This window comes from Spermophilus citellus (genome assembly GCF_964194105.1).
Source record: "Spermophilus citellus genome assembly, chromosome: 10".
Classification (NCBI taxonomy): domain Eukaryota; kingdom Metazoa; phylum Chordata; class Mammalia; order Rodentia; family Sciuridae; genus Spermophilus; species Spermophilus citellus.
In genome coordinates, this window is record NC_138197.1 from 130875383 (window position 1) to 130896183 (window position 20801).

General features: G+C 43.7%; 1 protein-coding gene across 3 annotated transcripts in view; it reads right to left on the bottom strand.

Moving 5' to 3' along the window:
• TCF20 (transcription factor 20) overlaps window positions 1-20801 on the bottom strand; it is a 91469-nt gene that overhangs the window by 42157 nt on the left and 28511 nt on the right. For all 3 annotated transcript variants that reach the window (XM_081310338.1, XM_081310339.1, XM_081310337.1), the window contains exon 2: window positions 5000-10756. In XM_081310338.1, coding sequence (XP_081166464.1) covers window positions 5000-10720 — 5721 coding nt within the window. In that variant the 5' untranslated portion in view covers window positions 10721-10756. The remainder of the gene's footprint in view (window positions 1-4999; window positions 10757-20801) is intronic.

The following is a 20801-nucleotide window of genomic DNA, read 5'->3' on the forward strand; positions in this document are numbered from 1 at the left end:
TTCACATGACTTGTAGGGTTAAAAAGAGATGAAATATTCCTCAAGGGAGCTGTTAAGAACATGTTTGGGAGAGGGAGGGCGGGAAGGACAGCTGGCTCTCCCACCTGTAGGGCAAGTCTGGGGTGTGCTGTCTCGAGGGCTCCATGGCCACCAGATCAGGTCTCTACCACAACCCTGCAAACCTCACACTCCTCACTTCCTCAAACACGATTTGTATTTATTAAGTCATACATACCCCTGATTAGGGGCAAAACTTGCATAACACCATTCAGATCAGAGGTCAAAAGTGGACAGAAACAAAGGAAACAGTGCAAAAGCAGCTTAAAAGGGAAGGGGAGTTAAGGCCATTTTGTTTGAGACAGGAATGGTCTGGTTTTTGGCAGTTTTCAGACTACTGTGACACAGGGACAGGAACTACTCTGAGGACTTCGTATTAGTTGGTCACAATATCATGCTTGTCAAAACACCAGATAAATACACAGGCCAAAGTGGATCTCTACTGAAATGTGTGTGGCATTATCTTTTATGACGGGATTGAGAACATGCTCATTAAGCAAGACCAGTACTGAATGCATCTGCTAAAGGTTGTGATAAAGTGACCTTGACAAATTGAAACATCATTTATTAAAGAAAAGGCAAGTTTGTGCAATTATATATTAAGAAAAGGAGAATAATAGCTAGATTAATAAAAGGATCTGGTAGTCACAGTGAAACATCAGCTCCAAGAACCAAAAAGCATAACTTTATAAACCATTTTTTAAAATCGATACATCTCAGAGCTATACTAACTGCACATGTACATTAAGCCTCCCAGTTGATTTTTTACTGTGGAGTAATGGAACACTATTCTCTCCCTTCCTATCTCAGTACTTGCAAGAATAAAACAGATGTACAAGTATTTTGAAAAATTAACTTCCAAATATAAAGATAGTATTCTATTTTAAAAAAGAGTTAAACAGAGAAGGATCAATGGAAGAGAAAGGAAATAAGCTTAAAGCTGCAGCATGAGATTTACAACTGGCGAAGTGTTAGTGAAATTACACAAGAGCCCAGAATCTATGTCCAGAGCCTCTATTCTACAGGATCATGTAGTTAAAAATTACTTTTTTTCTTGGGGATAGGGGTATGGGGGAGAGTACTGGGGCATTGAGCATAAGTGTTCTACCACTGAGCTACACCCCCAGCCCTTTTTATTTTTTACTGTAAAATAGTCTTACTAAGTTGCCCAGACTGGCCTTGAACATGTGATCCTCCTACCTTAGCCTCCCAAACAGCTGGCAGTACAGGTACGCATCACCACAGCCAACTAAAATGATCTGTATTTTTATGGTTTGCTTTAAATGAAACCTCCCAACATTTTGTCCCTTGGAGAGCATAGTTAATTTGAAGCACTTCTGAAACAGTTGAGACTGAAACTGATGTTTTAAAAAGCAAAATATACTTTCAGTGTTTGTCTCCTAGAGTACTCTGTCATTTGAACCATCTGGTCACTGAAAGCTAGGGATGAGGGTTAGAAAGAGACCAATTGATCATATTTGTTCCAATTATAACATTCCATATTTTATTTGGGGATCAAATCTGACAAGCAGTGGACTAAATAATCTCTTTTTAAAGAAATGGATTCCTGATTGGGCATCTTAAGAGGCAGGCTAGCTTTTCACCATGCTTTCAAAGAAGAAATTGAGGCTTAGGGTGGCTGCGTCATTATTGGGCATCTTTTACGTCCTACAAACTAAATGTGACTAAAGATACAAATGCTAGGGATTTGTTGGGACACTATTTAGCTTGATTACTTGTCACCAATTATTGCTAGAGAATGCTGAAGTTCACACACACACACACACAAACAAAATGCACCAAGAAATGTTAACAATATTAAATGTTGAAATAAAACGCTTGCAGATGGTCACATATCTCCCTCAAACATCAAAATAAACAAACCCACCAAATACCAGAAAAAAATTGACCAGTAGGTCATCAACTTGGGCATGATGATTAATGAATTACTGAGTGCTCAAATTTGACTTTTCAAAAAATTCTGTACTTTAGGTTGTTAAATTCTTATATCTTTTTATGATCTCACATTTTAAAATGTTTTTGGGTCTAAACTTACTAAAGGAGGTAAATATATTTCAAACTTGATGTTTCAGAGTGACGTTGATAATGGAAAGAGCAAAGAGAGGGAGAAAAAAGTGCATGAGGGAGCCCAAGAGGGAAAGGCAAGCTCCATGTGACTGAATTAGAAGGCTCCCATTTCAAACGTATATATTACATATTCCTCATTAAATAATTTTTTGTGTGGTGCTGGGGATCAAACCAGGGCCCCACACATACTAAACTGGCATCCTACCACTGTACATTTCTTACTTTCCTAGTATTTCTTTTATACTACAATGCAAGGATAAAATCCAGTGTATGGGTAAGGGAGAGGCTACTATGAGGTGTCTAAGACGACTAGGAGGAATCCTGCCTGATAAAATTCTTCTTAACTACAACTGAAATTCATTTATATATGTCAACTAACAAAAATACAGTAGTCTAAAAATGGGGGGGGGGAAACTTGCAAGACTTTTGAAAAAGGAGAGAAGAGGTATTCAAGTTCTGGAAGTTGGAAACAGGGTAGATGAGAAAAAGTGATATGGTGGCCTGAAAGGGAGCAAACAATAATATGCAATGAAGTCATCACTAGAATGCTGGCCTCCGTATGGCACAGACTAGGGAAGCTCAGGTCCTCAGTAAACGGGTGTGGTGGGGCTGGAAAAGGAGCATTTTCTCAGTTTTTAAGAGGAATTAGCTTCCTACCTCGATCTGACTTAACAGAGAGGAAGGGGGCACACTGAAGACAAGGGGGGCGCCAATATCTGCACATTGAAGGCCAAAATCACCCCCATCCACACTCACCCACCCCTCCACCTGGCTCTTTTAAAGAAATGGATTCCTGATTGGGCATCTTAAGAGGCAGGCTGGCTTTTCACCATGCTTTCAAAGAAGAAACTGAGGCTTAGGGTGGCTGTGTCATTACGGGGCATCTTTTACTTCTTACAGGCAGCCAGCTGGTGCCTCTGCGTAGAATATTTCAAGATTCCTCTCAGGGAAAACTGACCTCGGAGAGAAGACCGACAGATACTGACTAAGCTACCTTCTACAGGGAGGACCATAGGCCAACAAGCCTTGTACATACTGAAACCCAGAACTTCAGATGATTTCTTTTTAGTAAATCTCTTTCTCTTCTAAAACTACAAATACATCGCCAAGGGTAACAGGCATGTGAAGAACCTCCAACAAGAAAGAGGAAATAAAAAACAAAAATATTTAGAGAAAAGTCTTTAAAAAGCAACCTGCAATGTGCTCAAAAAGTTAGTACCACCATAAACCAAGCTGATAATGTTTTCAAAATCAGTACGTTCAGAGTAAAAAGGCTCTTTAAAGTATCAGAAACAAAACTAAGTACATGAATTGAAGAAAACATGGAGAAATTAAAACAAGACAACAAAGAAATGGAATACAACACAGAGAATCAGCCCAGAGGAGCAATCCAGGAAGGACAGGCAATTCCTTATCAACAGGAATTATGGAAAGAGAACAGAGAAACCAGAGGAAGGAAATCATGAAAGAAGAAATAACAAAGGACATATTTTCCTGAACTGAAATGTGTGACTGACTGTACAGGTGGAACAGTCTCACAGAGCCAGCATAATGAATGAAAGGAGACCTACTCCTACTTGAGATCTGAGAACCTGAAGGAAGAAAGGAGATCTTCCAACCTTCCAGAAGAGAACAATGTGAAGGGTCCTGTCTTCTCAACTGCAACACTGGAAGCCAGAGGGCAAGTCACAAGCAATGAATTCAAGAGGAAAATCACTTCAAATCCAGAATTTCAGGGGGCTGGGGATGTGGCTCAAGCGGTAGCGTGCTCGCCTAGCATGCGTGTGGCCCGGGTTCGATCCTCAGCACCACATACCAACAAAGATGTTGTGTCCGCCGAGAACTAAAAAATAAATATTAAAATTCTCTCTCTCTCCCACTCTCTCCCTCACTCTTAAAAAAAAAAAAAAAAATCCAGAATTTCATACCTAGCCAATTCTCAATTAAGCATGAGGGTGGAATAAAGAAATGTCCAGAAAGACAAGATGGCTACATACACTGCAGAACCTCTCAGGAAACTACTAAAGGATGATGTACTCCCTTTAAGGGAAGGCCCATTTTTAAGGAAGAGGCAGACATGGCACAGGAGACAGGAAACAAAGCAGAATACAGAAATGAAGGCGATGAGCCACCCCAGGATAAGGATTAGAAAACAGGACTAAAGAATAAATACCCTGACTGGAAAATGTGGATTAGAAAGATGTGGTTCAAGAAAATACAAATGAAAACAGGAATTAAATCTAGAGCAATAAAACATTTTAGAAGAAATATATCCAGGGCTGGGGATGTGGCTCAAGCGGTAGCGCGCTTGCCTGGCATGCGTGCAGCCCAGGTTCGATCTCAGCACCACATACCAACAAAGATGTTGTGTCCGCCGAAAACTAAAAAAAATTATAAATATTAAAAAATTCTCTCTCTCTCTCACTCTCTCTAAAAAAAAAAAAAAGAAATATAGTATACTTTGTAATACAAACATCAAAAATGAAAATTTAAATTAAAAAAAAAATCAATCAAGAACATAGACAGCAGTAAAAGTTATTACTGAAAAACAAGAAACTAGCAGAGGCAGCACCTTCTGAAACCTGCACTGTTGAAACTGGATGTCTACTGGAAGCAGGAGTCAGGGCTGAAGGTAGAGCAGGGTCACTTCACAGCCAATGGCATGACTTTATGGACATGTGTTACTGATGAAAATAAAAGTTAAAACAAATCTTCCAAACTACTCACTCCACTGTCTGCCCATCATTTGGGGCTTAGGAGTTTGTGATATGTAAGATTAAAGACTAAGATTGAAGAAATGGAACCAGAGTGAAGTCATAAAAGCCCAAGCTGGTAAGGAATTTCTCCTACTCACCATCTCTCTGGCTATTTCCAGCGCTTCCTGCAGGCCGTAGAGCCTGCCACAGACCAGGTAGATTCCATTGGCCCAGAGAATACAACCCTCATGGACCCAAAATTCGTTGCTGTCAAGAGGTAGTTCAGGGATTTGTAACTCCAGCTCGGGGCCACCTTCTGAAGTGGTGGGCACAGAGGGCTTTGTGTCCAAAACAGTCTTTTCACTGCTGCCCTCAGTGGCTGCTTTTTTACAAGGGAGCCCCCTGGACAGGGACCGAGGGCCTCCACCACAGTCTTCTGAGCGGTGGCGCCGCTTGAACCTGGGATGTGCAGCCAGGCTCCTCTGCTCCTTCTGCTGCTGCTGCTCCTCCTCCTCCTCAGTGTCCGTCTTAGAGCCATTGGAAGCACTTTTGTGCCGTACCTTGACTTTGCTCTGCATTTCCGTGGCCCTCTTGGGAGGTGGATTCTTCGGGAGAGTGGCTGCATAATCTTGGGGATAAAAGGGTCCAAAGAGGTCACCCATGTTCCGGTAACTGGCCCACTTGCCACACAGACAGCAAACCAGGTGCCCCATAACAGAAGACTCTGTCACCACAGGCCCCTGCAGCATAAAGGACGAAGCTGGGAGCACCTTGCTTTCAGTGCTGCTGGGGGGAGGGGTTAGGGACCTCTGACTTTTCCGACCCCTCACCAATTTGGTCTGTTCCTCTTCTTCAGCATTGATGATTGTACAAACGGCTCCAAGTTCACACTTATTTACTACATGAATATAAGGGAAAAAAGACTTGTTCTTAGCATCTGTTTTATCCAGTGGCTGAGTGGCATATTTGAGCTTGATCTCAGGTTCTTGGGGCTCTACGATGGGAACTGCTTGTTTGGTTTTCCGCTTCCTTGGCTGGGCTCCAGGCTTCCTTCTCTCCCTCCTTTGCCTCTGCTTTTTTGGCTTTGGCTCTCCATCTGCAGAACCTTCTGGTATCTGAGGGGGTTGGGGTGGTGGAGGTGGTGGCTGCTGCTGTTTCTTTTGCTTATTCACACTACCTATGGGTCTCCCCTTCTTCTTTCCTGATGGGAAATATCCCTTTGGGGGGAAACTCTCTTGTTTGGGTGAAATTGTCACTGTATCATTCTCTTTCTCTTCTGCCTTGGGGTTTGCCTCTGGGGCCAATATGCCCACTGGAGCTACATTCTTTGAGTCAGGAAAGAGTAAAGGTGCTGCTCCGCCCAGGGAACCATCTGGTCTCCCTTGGTTACTGCCAGGCTTCTGTGAGGTTGCCGCTGTCATGGCACCAGGGGGTTCCTTTCCAGCGGGAACTGTTTCTGGATGTGTTTCTGCCTTTACTTTGTCGTCCCCACTGCCATGCCACTCTTCTGAAGACCTCGGAAGAGGCTTTTCAACATTTAACTCCTGGTTGGTTGGACCAACTAGGTCGGACACTACCTCACCTTTTCTCTTCTCCATCTCAGCTTCTTGAGCAGCCACAGTACCACCCTCTGGAGGACCACTCTTCAGAGACAATATGTCATCCAGCGTGACCGTGTCTCCTCCTGCCTCTGCACTGTTTGTAGACGCACTCCGCCTAATATTTGGGGACGTGATCTTCTGAACTATAGCTTCCAATTTCAGTCCCCGTCCTTTCCGTGGGGGCAGTATTTTGGTCTTAGCAGGGCTTGTAAGGGTAACAGCAGGACAGTTTCTATTATCTGGGCTTGGGAGGTCCTTGGAGGAATCTCTCTTAGGGATAGACTTGATGTCCTGACTGTGAGAAAGGTGGGCGTAGGAATTGAAGGCTTTATCGGTGCCTTCTTTTGATGGGTGAAGGAGGCGCCCTTTATCATCAGCACTAGTGTTCTTTAGATCTTGTGACTGTCTCTTACTGGGGATGGGAGAGATAAAAGAACGCACACGCCTCCGCATGATTAAGGGGTTTTGAGACGAATGATCCTCCTGACCCGGGAGCCTCAGCATTACATTACTAGGTTTGGATGACTGTGTAGATTCAGCTAGTCCGTGTCCATCGGTCTCATGTGGTGGCCCATACCTTTTTTGATTAGACATTCCTGGAGGACCACTGCTCTTAGCAGGAGAAGTTTGCCGAGAAAGATCCCAACAAGATTCTTGTTGCAATTTCTGGGAGCCATGCTTCAATTCCATGCCTTTGTTAGGCAGGCCGTCACTAGACATGAGGCAGCGTCCCGCTTCCTGACCGCTGGGGTCATGGTAAGTCCCTACAGGTGGCCCATACATCATACCGTCTTTGTCGTTTTTCAGAGGACTCCGTACTCGGTCAAGAAACTGCTGTTGCCGTGGGCTCTTCCGTGGCCCTTCTTGCCTGTGCTGAGCCGCAGCAATTACTCCCTGAGCAGAACTGCTGCTCCAGTCTTTGTATTCCTCTTGCTGCTGTTGGTACATCTGTCTCTTATAATGGAGCTGGGAATTCAAACCTGCGTTAGGGTCCCCATAAGCATGAGCCCGAGTGTTTGTGTGATAAGCAGAGGCCAGGCTTTCTGAGTTGGGAGAAAAGGGAGCATGCAAACTCCTGTTGGCCCTCTCTGAAAAGGTCATGTGTGGGTTCATGTGATGAGGGTCTCCCCCTGGGCCTCTGCTTCTTCCGGGAGACATTTTCAATTTTTCTGCAAAATCATGATACTGAGAAGGGGACCGACCCCTCATAGCCTCCCGACTACCAACTCTGCCAGGGACCCGCCGCATTGGTGTGGGCCTGCTGTCTTGTGGGCCATAGTCTGAAAGGGAATCATGGGCCGCTGCTCCAGGGCTGGCATTGCCGCGGTAAGACTCATGCTTGATGCTAGCGGGATGGCAGTGGTCTCCAGATTTCTTGTTGTTGAAACTAGCTTGGGATTTGGATTGTTCAAAGTCTTCCTCTTTTATCTGCCCACTCTGGGATTTTAGCTTTGTTTCCATGGATACCAACCCACCTGGAAGAATGACTGACTGACTTAAACTTGGGTTGAGACGTTCATTCCTCCCAATTCTGGTGTCAGCACCCATGTGTCCCAGTGAGTGAGCACCCGGATCCCTGACAATCTGTCTTAGTGGAGAAATATCACAGATCACTGACCTCCTTTCAGAGAGGGAGCCCCCGGGCTCATGGGCTGATGATGGAGGTTCTATTTCAAACTTTCTGGGAATTGGATAGTCAGCCAAATTGATCTGTTTCATTTCAGGAGCAGTGCTGCTTGATTTCCTTTCCCAAGGGCCCCAGTGGGGGTTTTCTAACAGGGATCCAATGCTTTTGTTCAGAAGGCCCCTGCTAGCTAATTCATTGGTCTGACTGACTAAGACGTTGGGCCTCGTGGTTCCTTCTAGGCCACCAGCCATCCCCTGATGCTCCTGAGCACTCCTGGAATACCTCCTGTCCGGGTGGTGGTGGTAACCCTGAAGCACTTCCTGCAGGAGACTTGGGAACTTCTCATTTCTACCCTTTCGTTCCCCATGGCCAGTGAAATCCCCCTTTTCTTGCCCTGTAGCATACTGGGGAAAGCCACTGACATTTCGCGGCACCGCTGACCCAAAGCTGTCTTTGTAACTATAGCGCAGGCTTCCAGGAGACTTGCTAGGCTCAGTTCTGCCTGTGAAACTGGGACCCACTGCAGAGTGGCCACTCTGGCCATTTCCCTCTCCATTGTGGTTGGAGCTATTATCACCATTCTTGTTTCCTTTGTTCCCTCCTCCTGGAGGCTCTGGCTGTGGAAGTGATGTGTGACTGCCTTCCTTTGCCCCACTGTTGCTAGGTGGCCTCTGAGTGGCTGCAGGTTCGTCCTCTTGGGAGCCTTTATCTTGTCCACCAGGCTTTTCTACCCGACCTGTCATGGCTTCCCTGGAGACAATTACTCCAACTGTCTTCTCATTGACTTTTGGGTTCCCCTCAGATGACAGTGATGTGTCCTTGGCTCCTGGTGAGGTGGCCTCTTCTCTAGCTGCAGGACTGGCACTGAGTCTGGGGGGTTCATTCTGAGCACTTTGTGCTGGTGAGGAGCCAGCTTTCTCTGAGGCTCCACCCTTGTAGGTGGTATCGGAACTGGTGCTCTGGCCACTCAGCTGCCTCACTCTCTCACCTTGATCCTCGGAGCTGCTAGAGCAGCCTCCATCCAATGACTCTGCCATAGGGGACTTCAGTTGTTCCTCGGGCTGCGAGGAGCCTTCTGAGTTTGTGCAGCTATCTGCTTTCTTAGATGATGACGAGGGCCTCTTGGAGGTCTTCTTCTGAGGTGTCAGGGCATCAGAAAGTAACATGTGTTGGACAGTATTAGGAAGATTAGCCACCTGAGTACTCAGGGCACTCAAACTACTCAACCCGGGATCCGTCAGCCGCTTTTCTGGCACCCCTTCTATCCCAAACCCTTTGAAGCCTGAAGCATGAGAATTAGGACTGGGCATCATAGATGGGGTTGGACTGAGTTGAGGCATTAACTGTAAAATTCGGTTTCTGGAACCCATGGGCACGTTGCCTTGCCCACACTGGAGATTCTCCCCACTCTGCATGAGCGGAGAAGGGGTAGAGCTACAGCTTGGAGACTGGACAACAGAGGCAGCTGGAGAAGGGTTGGAGATGGGGCTGAAGTTCTGGTGGAACTGCATAGGGGACCTCACGGGAACCTCAGGCTGATTGTACTGCCCCACCTGGCTTTGTAGGGGCAGTTTGGTGGCAGCATTGGTGTACTGCATCACATGCTGAGGTGGATGCTGTGGTTGCTGTTGCTGTTGCTGCTGCTGCTGCTGCTGCTGTTGCTGCTGCTGCTGCTGCTGCTGCTGCTGCTGCGGTGGTGGCTGTGGCTGCTGCTGCCCCTGCTGGGCCCCTTGTGGAATCTTTGCCTGTTCAAAATTTTTCATAGATTGAGGCTGATAGTTATAGTTTGATTGTGTTCCATAAGCCTGTGCATTAGAACCTACGTTGTGCCCTTCATACTGAGATCCAGCATTCACACTGTAGCTGCCATCATAGCTCTGTCCAGACTGGCTGAAACGCTGTGGTGAAGGGAAGGAGGAGGAGGAGGAGGAGGAAGCAGAAGACTGGTAATGTTGCCCAAACTGACCTACTCTTAACTGGTATCCAGCAGCAGAGGATGGTAGAGTTGAGGGCCGCTGCATTGGCTGTAGGTGGGATGAGCTGGAGGCTGGTTGGCCAGTGGCCTGTGGCAGCGGTTGATGGGATTGGTAAAGCTGTTGTCTCAGCTGCTGTACTTGCTGCTGCTGCTGCTGCTGGCTGGAAGCCTGCTGTTGGTACTGAGCACTCCCAGGAGAAAAAGGCCCTGTGTAATCCTGCTGATAATGAGACACACTACCAAGGGCAGAGTGCTGTGCTTGAAATTGGCCCACATGACCTTCACTCCCATACTGATTGCCAAAGCTGCTCCCCTGGGGGGGTCCATAGCTCTGCACTGGCCCAGAAGGCCTTCGCTGAGGAGGCTGTGGGGTTCCTGTCGCCACGGGATCTTTGTTGCCTGCCATATAGTAAAAATCTCCAGCCTCTTTCCTGAAGCCCTGGTAGCCTTGATGGCCAGAGGTCTCACTAGCCATTGCTGCAGCAGCTGCTGTTCCTCGTCGTCCCCCACCACTGCTGCCTCCACTGCCACCACTGCCACCACCGGCACCCCCAAAATTCTGGAACATCTGGGCCTGACGAGGGCTGAACTCTTCTATCCGGGATGAGCCGTGTACCTCCTGTGGGTAGCTCTGCTGGTTTCCGTGGTAACTGCTTTGCTCCCGGAAGGACTGCATACTGTTCAGCAGCACAGCAGCAGGCCAACAGCCCTCCTGGAAATGAAAAGAAAGCAAGCCATGAGACCATGGATCTCCTCAACACCAGAAAAACCCACCTGAGACAACGTGGATGCCCAAACAGAGCTGGATAGTTTGAATTGCATCTCCTTTTTTTTTTTATCCTATCCATTTCTGATAATGCACACAAGCAGGGGAATGGTCTAAAGAATGAAACAGGAGTTTGTGGTAGAATGAAAAAACACTGTATATACAAAGTCAGTGTAGTTTTTAAAGAATTTCATTATTAGACAAATGAGCACTCAAAAGTCTACTGAATTAAACAGGGGGCTATGTTATTACTGTCAATGAAAAATAATGTTTAAATGAGTCTCCCAGAGGTGGGGGGAGGGCCCTATTGTGGTGGGGAAAGGGTGAGAAAAAACACTTTCATTTCTTTGCTTTACTGTATTAGACTGACCACTGTGGGTCTCAAATAATGATAGGCAGTCACTCCACAGTCTGCTTATCCCCATCCCTGCCTGAGAACTGGTCTGAGAAGTAAGACAGTTCTTCATATCCAAATGCACATTACTGGAAATTCACTGTAACAACCAACTGCCTGTGATATCCCCAGGACACTCAATCCTCATCACTGTATGGATTCCCTACCAACTTCTTCTTGACACATAATTTTGTCCAAAGTACCCCTTCTCAACCACCACCTCAGCTCCCAGGTACAAAGGGCTGGCTTAAGACAGACAGGAGCAGTGACTATTCTTTCAGACTCCTAGAAGTGTGCAAGAAGTTACAGCACATTTTAATTCCCACCTGGCTTTTCATTTGCCAATCTAGTAATCACAAACTTGTAGCTAGCCACTTCTATGAAAGAAAGAACTGGAACATTCACTTAGCAGGATGGCAAACAACGAGAAGAAAATATAGCTAGGAAACAGGCACTTCCCAGTCACCTGATTGGGCCACCATGTGGCATTACTTTTGCTAATGCATCATCCTTTTACACAATCAAGAGCTGATTTTATTTTTCCTTTTGCCTGAGCTTACCTCCTTCTCGGTCAGAGATGAATAAGACAAGGTCAAATTGCTCCAAAAAAAATTGTTTAAAAAGCACCTATGAAGCATCCTAATAGACAGCTTTCTTACAATGATTCATGAAGCTAGTTTTTTAGTCCTTCTTAGGAGGACCTGAATGGAGTTGCCCACAGAAGAGGCAGTGATACTTTTTAAAGGTAAGTCAGATTCACCAACTCTTTGATCCTGGACTGGGCCACCCACACTTCTGCATAGCAACTCTGGTCTGCCTGCCATGCTCTTTCCCCAAGCCACATGGCTTGTCTCTCATCTCCTTCAGGTCTCTAGGCAAGTGTCACCTGACTGCTACTGCTTTCCCTGGCCAACCTATTAAAAATAGCTAACACTACACCCTCACCCTGGCTCTTAACCCAACCCCACCCCTGTACTTATTACCATCAAATGCATATATGCAACTTGTTTGCTGTCTCTCTGATTAGCATGTAAACTCCTAAAGAGCAAAGACTGCTTGATCCTTGTTACAATCTTCATGCCATTAACAATAAGTAGCATGTGGCAGGCATTCTGCAAGAATGATTAAATAGTATTAAGAACTAGGCCTTGGAGAACTAGACTAGAAGTCACATTCAGAGATGGTGCTGTGGGGGGTGAGAAAATTGCAGGAAGAGAAAACAGAACATGCTCAACCTAAATGCAGAGCTGGAGGACACTGAAGACTTGCCTGTCAAGTCCTATAGATCCAGTTCTAAGGGAAAACCCAATTTAGCTTGGATACATGTGAGAAGTGTGGCGAAAGACTTCAGAAAGTAAACGTGGATCATAATGAAAGATGATCAGTGACTCCAACCTCTGAAAGCCTGACACACTTCTTCCTGAAAGAGCTTACATCTAAAGTATTAAGTCTGATAATACAGTCACATGACACAAAGCCATCTTTAAACATTCACATATCCCCCCCCCCAAAAAAAAAATCTAAAGAAAACTGTTTCTCATACTCATCAAGGCCTCTGGGATGGACTGCTGTTTCTCTGTTCCAACAAATCTGCTAGACAGGTATTCTATTGGTATAGCTACAGCTACTTCAGCATTCATTATAATGTCTGATACTGTTCCGACTCTAACGTGACCCAACTCATTTAAATTTCACAACACTAATATCCTGATTTTACAGAAGAGAAAACTAAGGCATGGAGTTCAAAAGCTCCAAAAACAGCAGGGCTGACAGCCAGTTCTTAATGCTACCCTACCCAGAGGGTCTTCCACATAGAAAGTAACAGATACTACTAGGACAGTCAGGGTCAGCCTGTGCATGCATTCTCCCACAGACCTCCAGGCCTGCCCCATCTGGTTCTCCACCTCCTCTGTCACTTCTAGGGTTATCATGAACAAGTTCACCCACATGCATATTTCTCCTCCTTGCAGGATTCTTCTACTCTAGTTCTTAGCACGAGGATTCTTCTCTAGGTGATAAAAGAAGGCTGAACGGGGGCTAAAACTTAACAAAAACACTAAATCTGGGCAGTTAAAGGAAAGAAATGTTGCCTTGAGAGATAATCTCTAAATACAAGTTAAACAATTCTTCTGCAAATAAAATCAGATTTCTGAAGTTTTGAATGCATAAACAAAGGTGCCATTTGCTCAGTATCTTTCTAAACAGTGTGAGAAACAGAAAGTGTGATGGTCCATTTTCAGAATACAGTATTTAGCCTTAATTGGGATGTAAGATCTAATCATGGCCATTTTGAACTTTCCAACCTGTATCCAATCGGAGCCACATTAACTATACCTTTCCCTTTACCCTCTCCAGTTTAAAATTAGCCTATCACACAGATCTTAACCCTGAGCTGCTCCTATCAGACCAAGGAGACAGTGCTATGTTAGGGATAAAAACAAGTAAACTGCCCACCCAAGTGTGCCTGCTTAGACTGTTTGGAGCACACACCTTGGCAGAAGGAAAGTCTGCCTTGCTGAGCTACTTCTGAGCTGTTCTGAGTGTTTGATTCCTTGTTAGCCCAGTTATCTCTAACAATAGGAACCAACACAAGTTAAAGGCCACTTTAGATTAAACATCAGCCTCAGGCTATCTGGTTACTGAGAATTCTTTCTCCAGATGGGGAAAACAGATGTGGGGATAATTTCTCCTTGGCTCTATTCTAGGCCCTTCCCTGTAAATTCCCTATCCTGTATGATGCCCTTCTCCCTATTGTTAGTTTGTTGACTAAAGGAAAAATAAATTGATAGCAAATACTTCCTGAAGGGTTCCAGTGACACTAAATATTCTTTTTATTCATTCATTCATTCATTTTTTAGTTGTAGTTGGACACAATACCTTTATTTTATTTATGTGATGCTGAGGAGCGAACCCAGGGCCTCGCACATGCTAGGCAAGTGCTCTACCGCTGAACTACAACCCCAGCCCTGACACTAAATATTCCTAACATACATGAAGTATGAGTACCAAAAGGTGGTTGCAAGTTAGTTAGTTTATTTATTTATTTGCAATTCCAAGTACAGCAATTAGGAAAACCAAATATACCAGCAATAGGAAAGGTAAACTTGGGAGTATTTGTAACTTTACCATTAGCATAAGAGATCACCTCAATACTATCCCACCCTTAGGGAAAAAAAAAAAAGCATCAGTGTAATTTTACATTTTTTAAAATTTATTTTACATTTATGTCATGTTGAGGATTGAACCCAGCACCTCGTGCATGATAGGCAAGCACTCTACCACTGAGCCACAACCCCAGCCCCAAGTGTAATCAGTTTTAAAGAACTATGATTAATAATGATAAATGCCTGAATTCCCTTGTTTGACTGAATATAAATATGTGGTAAAGAAAATTTGCAACCTCAAAGGAAGTCAATCATCTTATAGGGAATTTTCACACATACTTAAAAAAGCGATTTACCAGTGTTCTTCCTTTACTATCCCTATCCTAATTTTCTGACATCTTCTGAACTTTCTGCACAGACTGTGAAGATGTACTGATGTCTAAAACATGCCTGTACATTCCCACCACCCCAGCTGTGGCCATAATCTCCATCCTGGTGGAAGGCCAACAATCTTGCCATCTTATAGAAAACCAATATTAACCTCTATATATTCTGCCTTCAAAGGGTCAATACCATCCCACTCCCCAAAATCATCCAAACTGTCTTCAAGAGAGTTCCTCTAAGTACCCATGTTCTCTTTGTCCTCCTTTGTTGGGAATTTAACCACTGACATCCTGTTGATTCCCCTTCCTTTCTTTGAGAAATGCTCCCATTCTCAAGTTATCAACAACCTATATGCTTCTGGTTATGGCCTCTGTGCAGAGGACATTCTCTGTCTGCCCCCAAGGCTCAATCCTCACTCACCTCCCTCCTAATTTTATGCCCCGTGGGGGGGGGGGCACCCTAGGGGTTACCAACAAGCTCTGCCACCAGCTGGCTTCTCGCCCAGTTTGGAGACAGTGAGACAGAAGTGTTTATTTTCTGGGCTCCTACCCTGGAGTTACCTGGACAGGTGAAGATTTCCAATTGCCACAGCTCTGTCAGCTATCTGGCAACATGAAATACTTCTTCCTCTTGCCTTTAGCCTAAGAAGTGGTAACAACTCCTGTGAACACCAGGCCAGAAGACTCAGCTCTTCCCAATTCTTTCCCCAAATCCTGCTCAGCCGGTCCCTTTATTATAAAAATCTGCACCATCAACTCAGCATCACAATTACTTCCATGTTCTCCTATGCACATCAGAAGTTAGGCTCTCTTTCCTTCATGGCTCTGGGTTAGACTTTGAAAAGAGAAGCATGAGATTTGGAAGATGAAAAGGAGTGGTGGATATACCCTGGAGACAGCAACAGCAGACCTGAACTGTCACAGCTGCCCCAGGAGCTCATGCGAACACTCACTGTGGCCCTTGAGTCAGATCAGCAGGACAAGCTTATCTGAACTCCCCAACCCCAGTTCTTCCAAGGCTGGGTCAACCCTTAATTTCTGCATTAAAACCCTTCATACCTGGAATGGGAAGCTTCTCTTTTCCTGAATGAACTCTCAATGATACAATTAAATGCTCCTCAAGTTACCAGTGTGAATGTGCCATCTGTTTTCCACTGAGACCCTGACTGATAAAGATCCTCATTCCTAGGATTTCAGAGCACACTATTTTATGTCTTGAGGAGTAAGAGACTTCTATTTCATGCAACATGGCATACAACAGGGACTGGAAATCCTCCTTCAACAAAATATCTAGAAATGTCAAACAAAAGCACACAGCCATGCTGCAAAAAAAAAACCAAAAAAAACAAAAAACAAAAAACAAAACAAAACAAAACAAAAAAAACGCCCAAGGCTCAAAACTGGAAGGGATACTAAAAACAGTAGCTAGCAGGAGGTAGACTGAACCAGAGATAGAGTGGGTGTCATTGGCCACATTGGTCTGCAGGACTCATTAACCATACAGAGAGGGGTCCACGCCCCATGTTTTTTATTGGTGCATTACAGTTGTCATACTTATACAAGAATTGTTGTTACATATTTGTACATGTACACAATACACAATATAACAATATAATTTGGCCAGTATCTCTCCAGAAAGGGTTTTAATGACCTCAGAGAGACAGAAAGTAAGGGGGAGAAACCTCTTTAGTTGGAAATGGGGAGACTAATCAGTCACTTCTACAGGAAATGACTCTGGACAGTACTACTTGTAGCAGGAATAATTTCCTATAAAAATGGCAAGGTTTATTTATTCTTAGGCAGTCACCAGTTCATTTTTAGTGACAAAGAAAATGCTCTTTCCTCAACCACCTCAGCTTTCTATCCTAAAGGAAAACCACAATCCTCCAGAGCCAGAAGCTCTTGTACAATAAGCCCAAGCGCATATCTTACCTTGACCCTTCACACTGAAGATGCTGCCTAGTCACAACACCCCTTTCCCAAATCTGTCCTCTTCCTCTCCACTCCTGTCATGGCAATTTTCACCCTCTGGTCTGGAATGCCTTCCAAAGTTCTCTGTCCCAGCACAAGGCAGCCAGAAGAGAAAAGAAGAGCTGCACTGCCTCTGCACAGGCCTTGTCATCCTCTGTCCTCTTCCTGCTTCTGCTCCTCACCACCCTCTCCAGCAAGCCTTTCTGGCTCCTCTGTGCCCCTCTCACCTTGGGACCTTCTCTGAATCATCCCTAGGCCCATAAATTCCTTCCAGGTCACATGACTCTCAAAATCCTAACAGATGCTGCAATGTGACCTCAATAATCTTCCTTAAAGCAAAGAATTGCTGCCTTTACCTAAATTAGTGAAAACAAACTTAGTAAAAAGTGCCTTTACCTTTAACTAGTACCTAAGGCATGTGCTACTTATATAATAATTACTACTTACTAAGCAACTTGTACATGTCAGGCTATCTGATTTTACATTTTTTAAAATATTTCTTAGTTGTAGATGGACACGATATTATTATTTTATTTTTATGTGGTGCTGAGAATCACACCCAACGCCTCACACATGCTAGGCAAGCGCTCTGCCACTGAGCCACAATCCCAGGCCCCTGATTTTACATATCAGTTAATTGATTAGAAAGTGGAGGTAAAAACCCAGGATACATTATGTCATTTTCCAAAAGTTACTCTTTTAGGATAAGTTGGAACTGATACTCTTTTACTCAAATTCTTTTGATTCTAAGCCCATGATCCTTTCTTTCACTGCACCACAAACTGGGCAAGGAACACTCAAATCCATGCTTTTGAAAACTGTGACAAACACCTGGGTCAGAATGTAATAACTGGCCATCATGTTTCTGCATGCCTAGCACACCATACACTCTACCACGTGCTTTACATAAATGTTAATGTACTTAACCCTCACCTGGACCTAAGATGTGCTAGCACTCCCTTTGTAATCTGAGGCTCAAAGAAGTTAATAAAATGAAACATCCATAGTAAATAGAGAGGTGGGATATGAACTGCCTACCCCAGAATCCCAGACTGACAGAAGCCTTCCTTGAACCAGCAGCAGGACGGTACTACTACTCTCACAGACTGGGAATAGATTCTAGAAAAATTCTAGAAAGGAATCTTGAAATTTGCTGAAACTGAGTTTACCTGCTTGTACCAAATATATCTATCATTTGTTTCATGTGCATGTATACTGAGAATATCAGAAACAAATCTGCCCAGTGACTTGATTTGATATTTCATATTCTAAGTCCAGTCTGCACATGGGCAGAGCCTAGCTTTTCCTCAGTGACTGATAGCTATCTCAGTACAACTGGCCTTCAGAATAAAAAGATGTGCTAATGGTGCTAGCTGCTTCCTAGTTTGGAAGTCCAGAAAGGAGCCTGAAAGCAGGTAAAGAATGAACTCATTCAGAACTCACATACCTGTTCTTTTCTAGGGGGCAAGAAATCTACCAGAAGCTGGCAGATATAAGAAGCTTACTCTTTGGGTGTTAAAAAAAAATATTGAATCAACCACATAAGCAGTTAAAAAAAAAAAAAAAGTACACCTTCTACCATGATTAAATACATGCAGGTGAAAAAAGGGAAAGCACAAATTTACAGTTATTAAATTTGTAAAACTGGGCTGGGGTTGTGGCTCAGTGGCAGAGCTCTTGCCTCACATGTGTGAAGCACTGGGTTCAATTCTCAGCACCACAAGTAAATAAATGAATAAAATAAAGGTCCATCAACAACTAAAACATGTTTTTTTAAAAATCTGTAAAACTATTCAAGATTTTATCCTACTGGTGAGGTAAGGATGAAGGTGGTTTAAAAAAAAAAAAAAGCAGGCTTGGGACTGTAGCTCAGTAGCAGAGCACTTGCTTATTAGCATATGTGAGGCACTGAGTTCAATCCTCAGTACCACATACAAATAAATAAATAAGTTCATCCACAACTAAAAAAAATAACAAAAGAAACAAAGATCATTACAACTCGTTGTAGAAACAAATTGATAATAAAATCTCAAAACAACCCAAGAAAACCCAAATACCAGATAACTCCAGTGATATTTGTAAGGAGGAAAAAAGAAAAAAAAAAACTGGCAACAATCTATCACTTGATTAAGCAAACTATGGTATATCCTCTCTCAAAGAAATGAAGCATAATTATTACAAGATGATTGGGGCTACAGTTGTGGCTCAGTGGTAGAACGCTTGTGCAGCATGTGTGAGGCATTGAGTTCAATCTTCAGCACCATATAAAAATATATGAAGGTATAAAAATATAATAACATGGGGCTGGGGCCGTGGTTCAGCAGTATAACACTCGCCTAGCATGTGCGAGGCCTTGGGTTCGATCCTCAGCACCACATAAAAATAAATAAAATAAAGGTATTGGGTCCATCTACAACTAAATATATATAAAATAACATTATAAAGTACTGCAAAGATTCTAGCACCATGGAAATGCTTATCAGATGAAGAAGAGCAGCACATGAACTCACACCTATGCAATGATTACACTATCTAAAAATTAGGCATTCACTTAGGCCCAGACCAAAGGGAATGTCATGGAAAAATGAAAATCTTTTAACTATCCATAGTGGGAGGACTGTGGGTGTATTTCTCTTATTTCTATTTTAAGTGATTTTTCTACATAAATATTTGTGTAGAAAAATCACTTAAAATTTCACTAATCTCATTTAAAAATTATACCCCTTACACTACCTCAATAGCATCTCTGCTCTACCTGTTCCTACTGGCAGCAAAGCACTTCTATGTCCAAGGGGAAGAAAAGGAGACACAGGAGACTCCACGAACCCAGAGACCAGAAGGAGAGGGAAGAACCTGCCAGGCAGAACCACATTCTAGGAACCCAGAGCCAACACTGAGTACACCCTTAGATACTGGTGCCCAAGTGGGTGTGCTCACAGAATCACTGGCTCCGAGCTATTTTTCAAAAATCAGGGCTAAAAACAGCTAAATTCCACCCCACAGTGGGCAGGCCTATTTTTAGACATAATCTCAAACAACCAAGAGGCTGAAGCATCCCATCAACTGCAAGCTTCTGTGACTCTACAGGGAAATGGCACAAATCTGCTCCTAGACAGGCAGAGAGGCTAGGCCCCATCCCACTCGAGGGCTACTGTCTTACACTCAGGGGCATCCCAAGATTACTTCCTTGACTACATCTGTGCAGTGCGAGGCAGCCCACAGTTCCCAGGCGGCAGGATAAAGGTGAGGCCAGTGGCATCACAGGTGCTAGCTGGGATCCCTAGGGAAATTTTTTAATTGTTATGCCTCAAGGCTTTTGAAATAGCACTGAATTTTCTTTCTCATTTAAAGGTTACATGAGTACACAATTTTAAATCTTTGCAGACAATAAACAAGGCTGCCCCTTGTAGGCAAAAAGTATCTTTAAAATTTTTTTTCTTTCATATTTTTTTAGTTACCAATAGACCTTTATTTTATTTATTTACATGTGGTGCTGACAATTGAACCCAGGGCCTCACACATGGGAGGCAAGTGCTGTATCACTGAGCCACAACCCCGGCCCCAAAAAGTGTATTTCACTTTATAATTCATTTAAATATAATTGAGTTAAAATTCGTTACCTACCAAAGACTAATCCAAAATAGAAGTAGGAAAAAGCTATATGATAAAAATTATAAACTTTATTGAAGAGCCCACAGAAGAATTCAAAATGAGACAAACTAGAAGAACACAGTGTATCTAGACAAAATGGGCCATTATCATAAAGAAGTTTTCACAGATTAGTTTGTAAAACTATGATTTCCAATCAGAATAAAGAAGTATTAGCACCTGGTATGGGGGCAAACACCTTTAATCCTAGCAACTTGAGAGGTTAAGGCAGGAGGATTGCAAATTTGGAGCCAATCTGGGCAACTTAGTGAGACCCTGTCTCATGAAAATAAAATTAAGAAAAAAAAAAAAAGGCTAGGGATGTAGCTCAGTGTTAGAGCATTTGCCTACATATACTTAACATATATGAGGGAAAAAAAAACTGAAATGTACAGCAAAGTTCAAGGTACTCATATAACCTCTAAAACAAGCTTGTCCAATTCAGTGTTGTGTATCACTTGCTACGATATCTACACATACCCAATGTCACT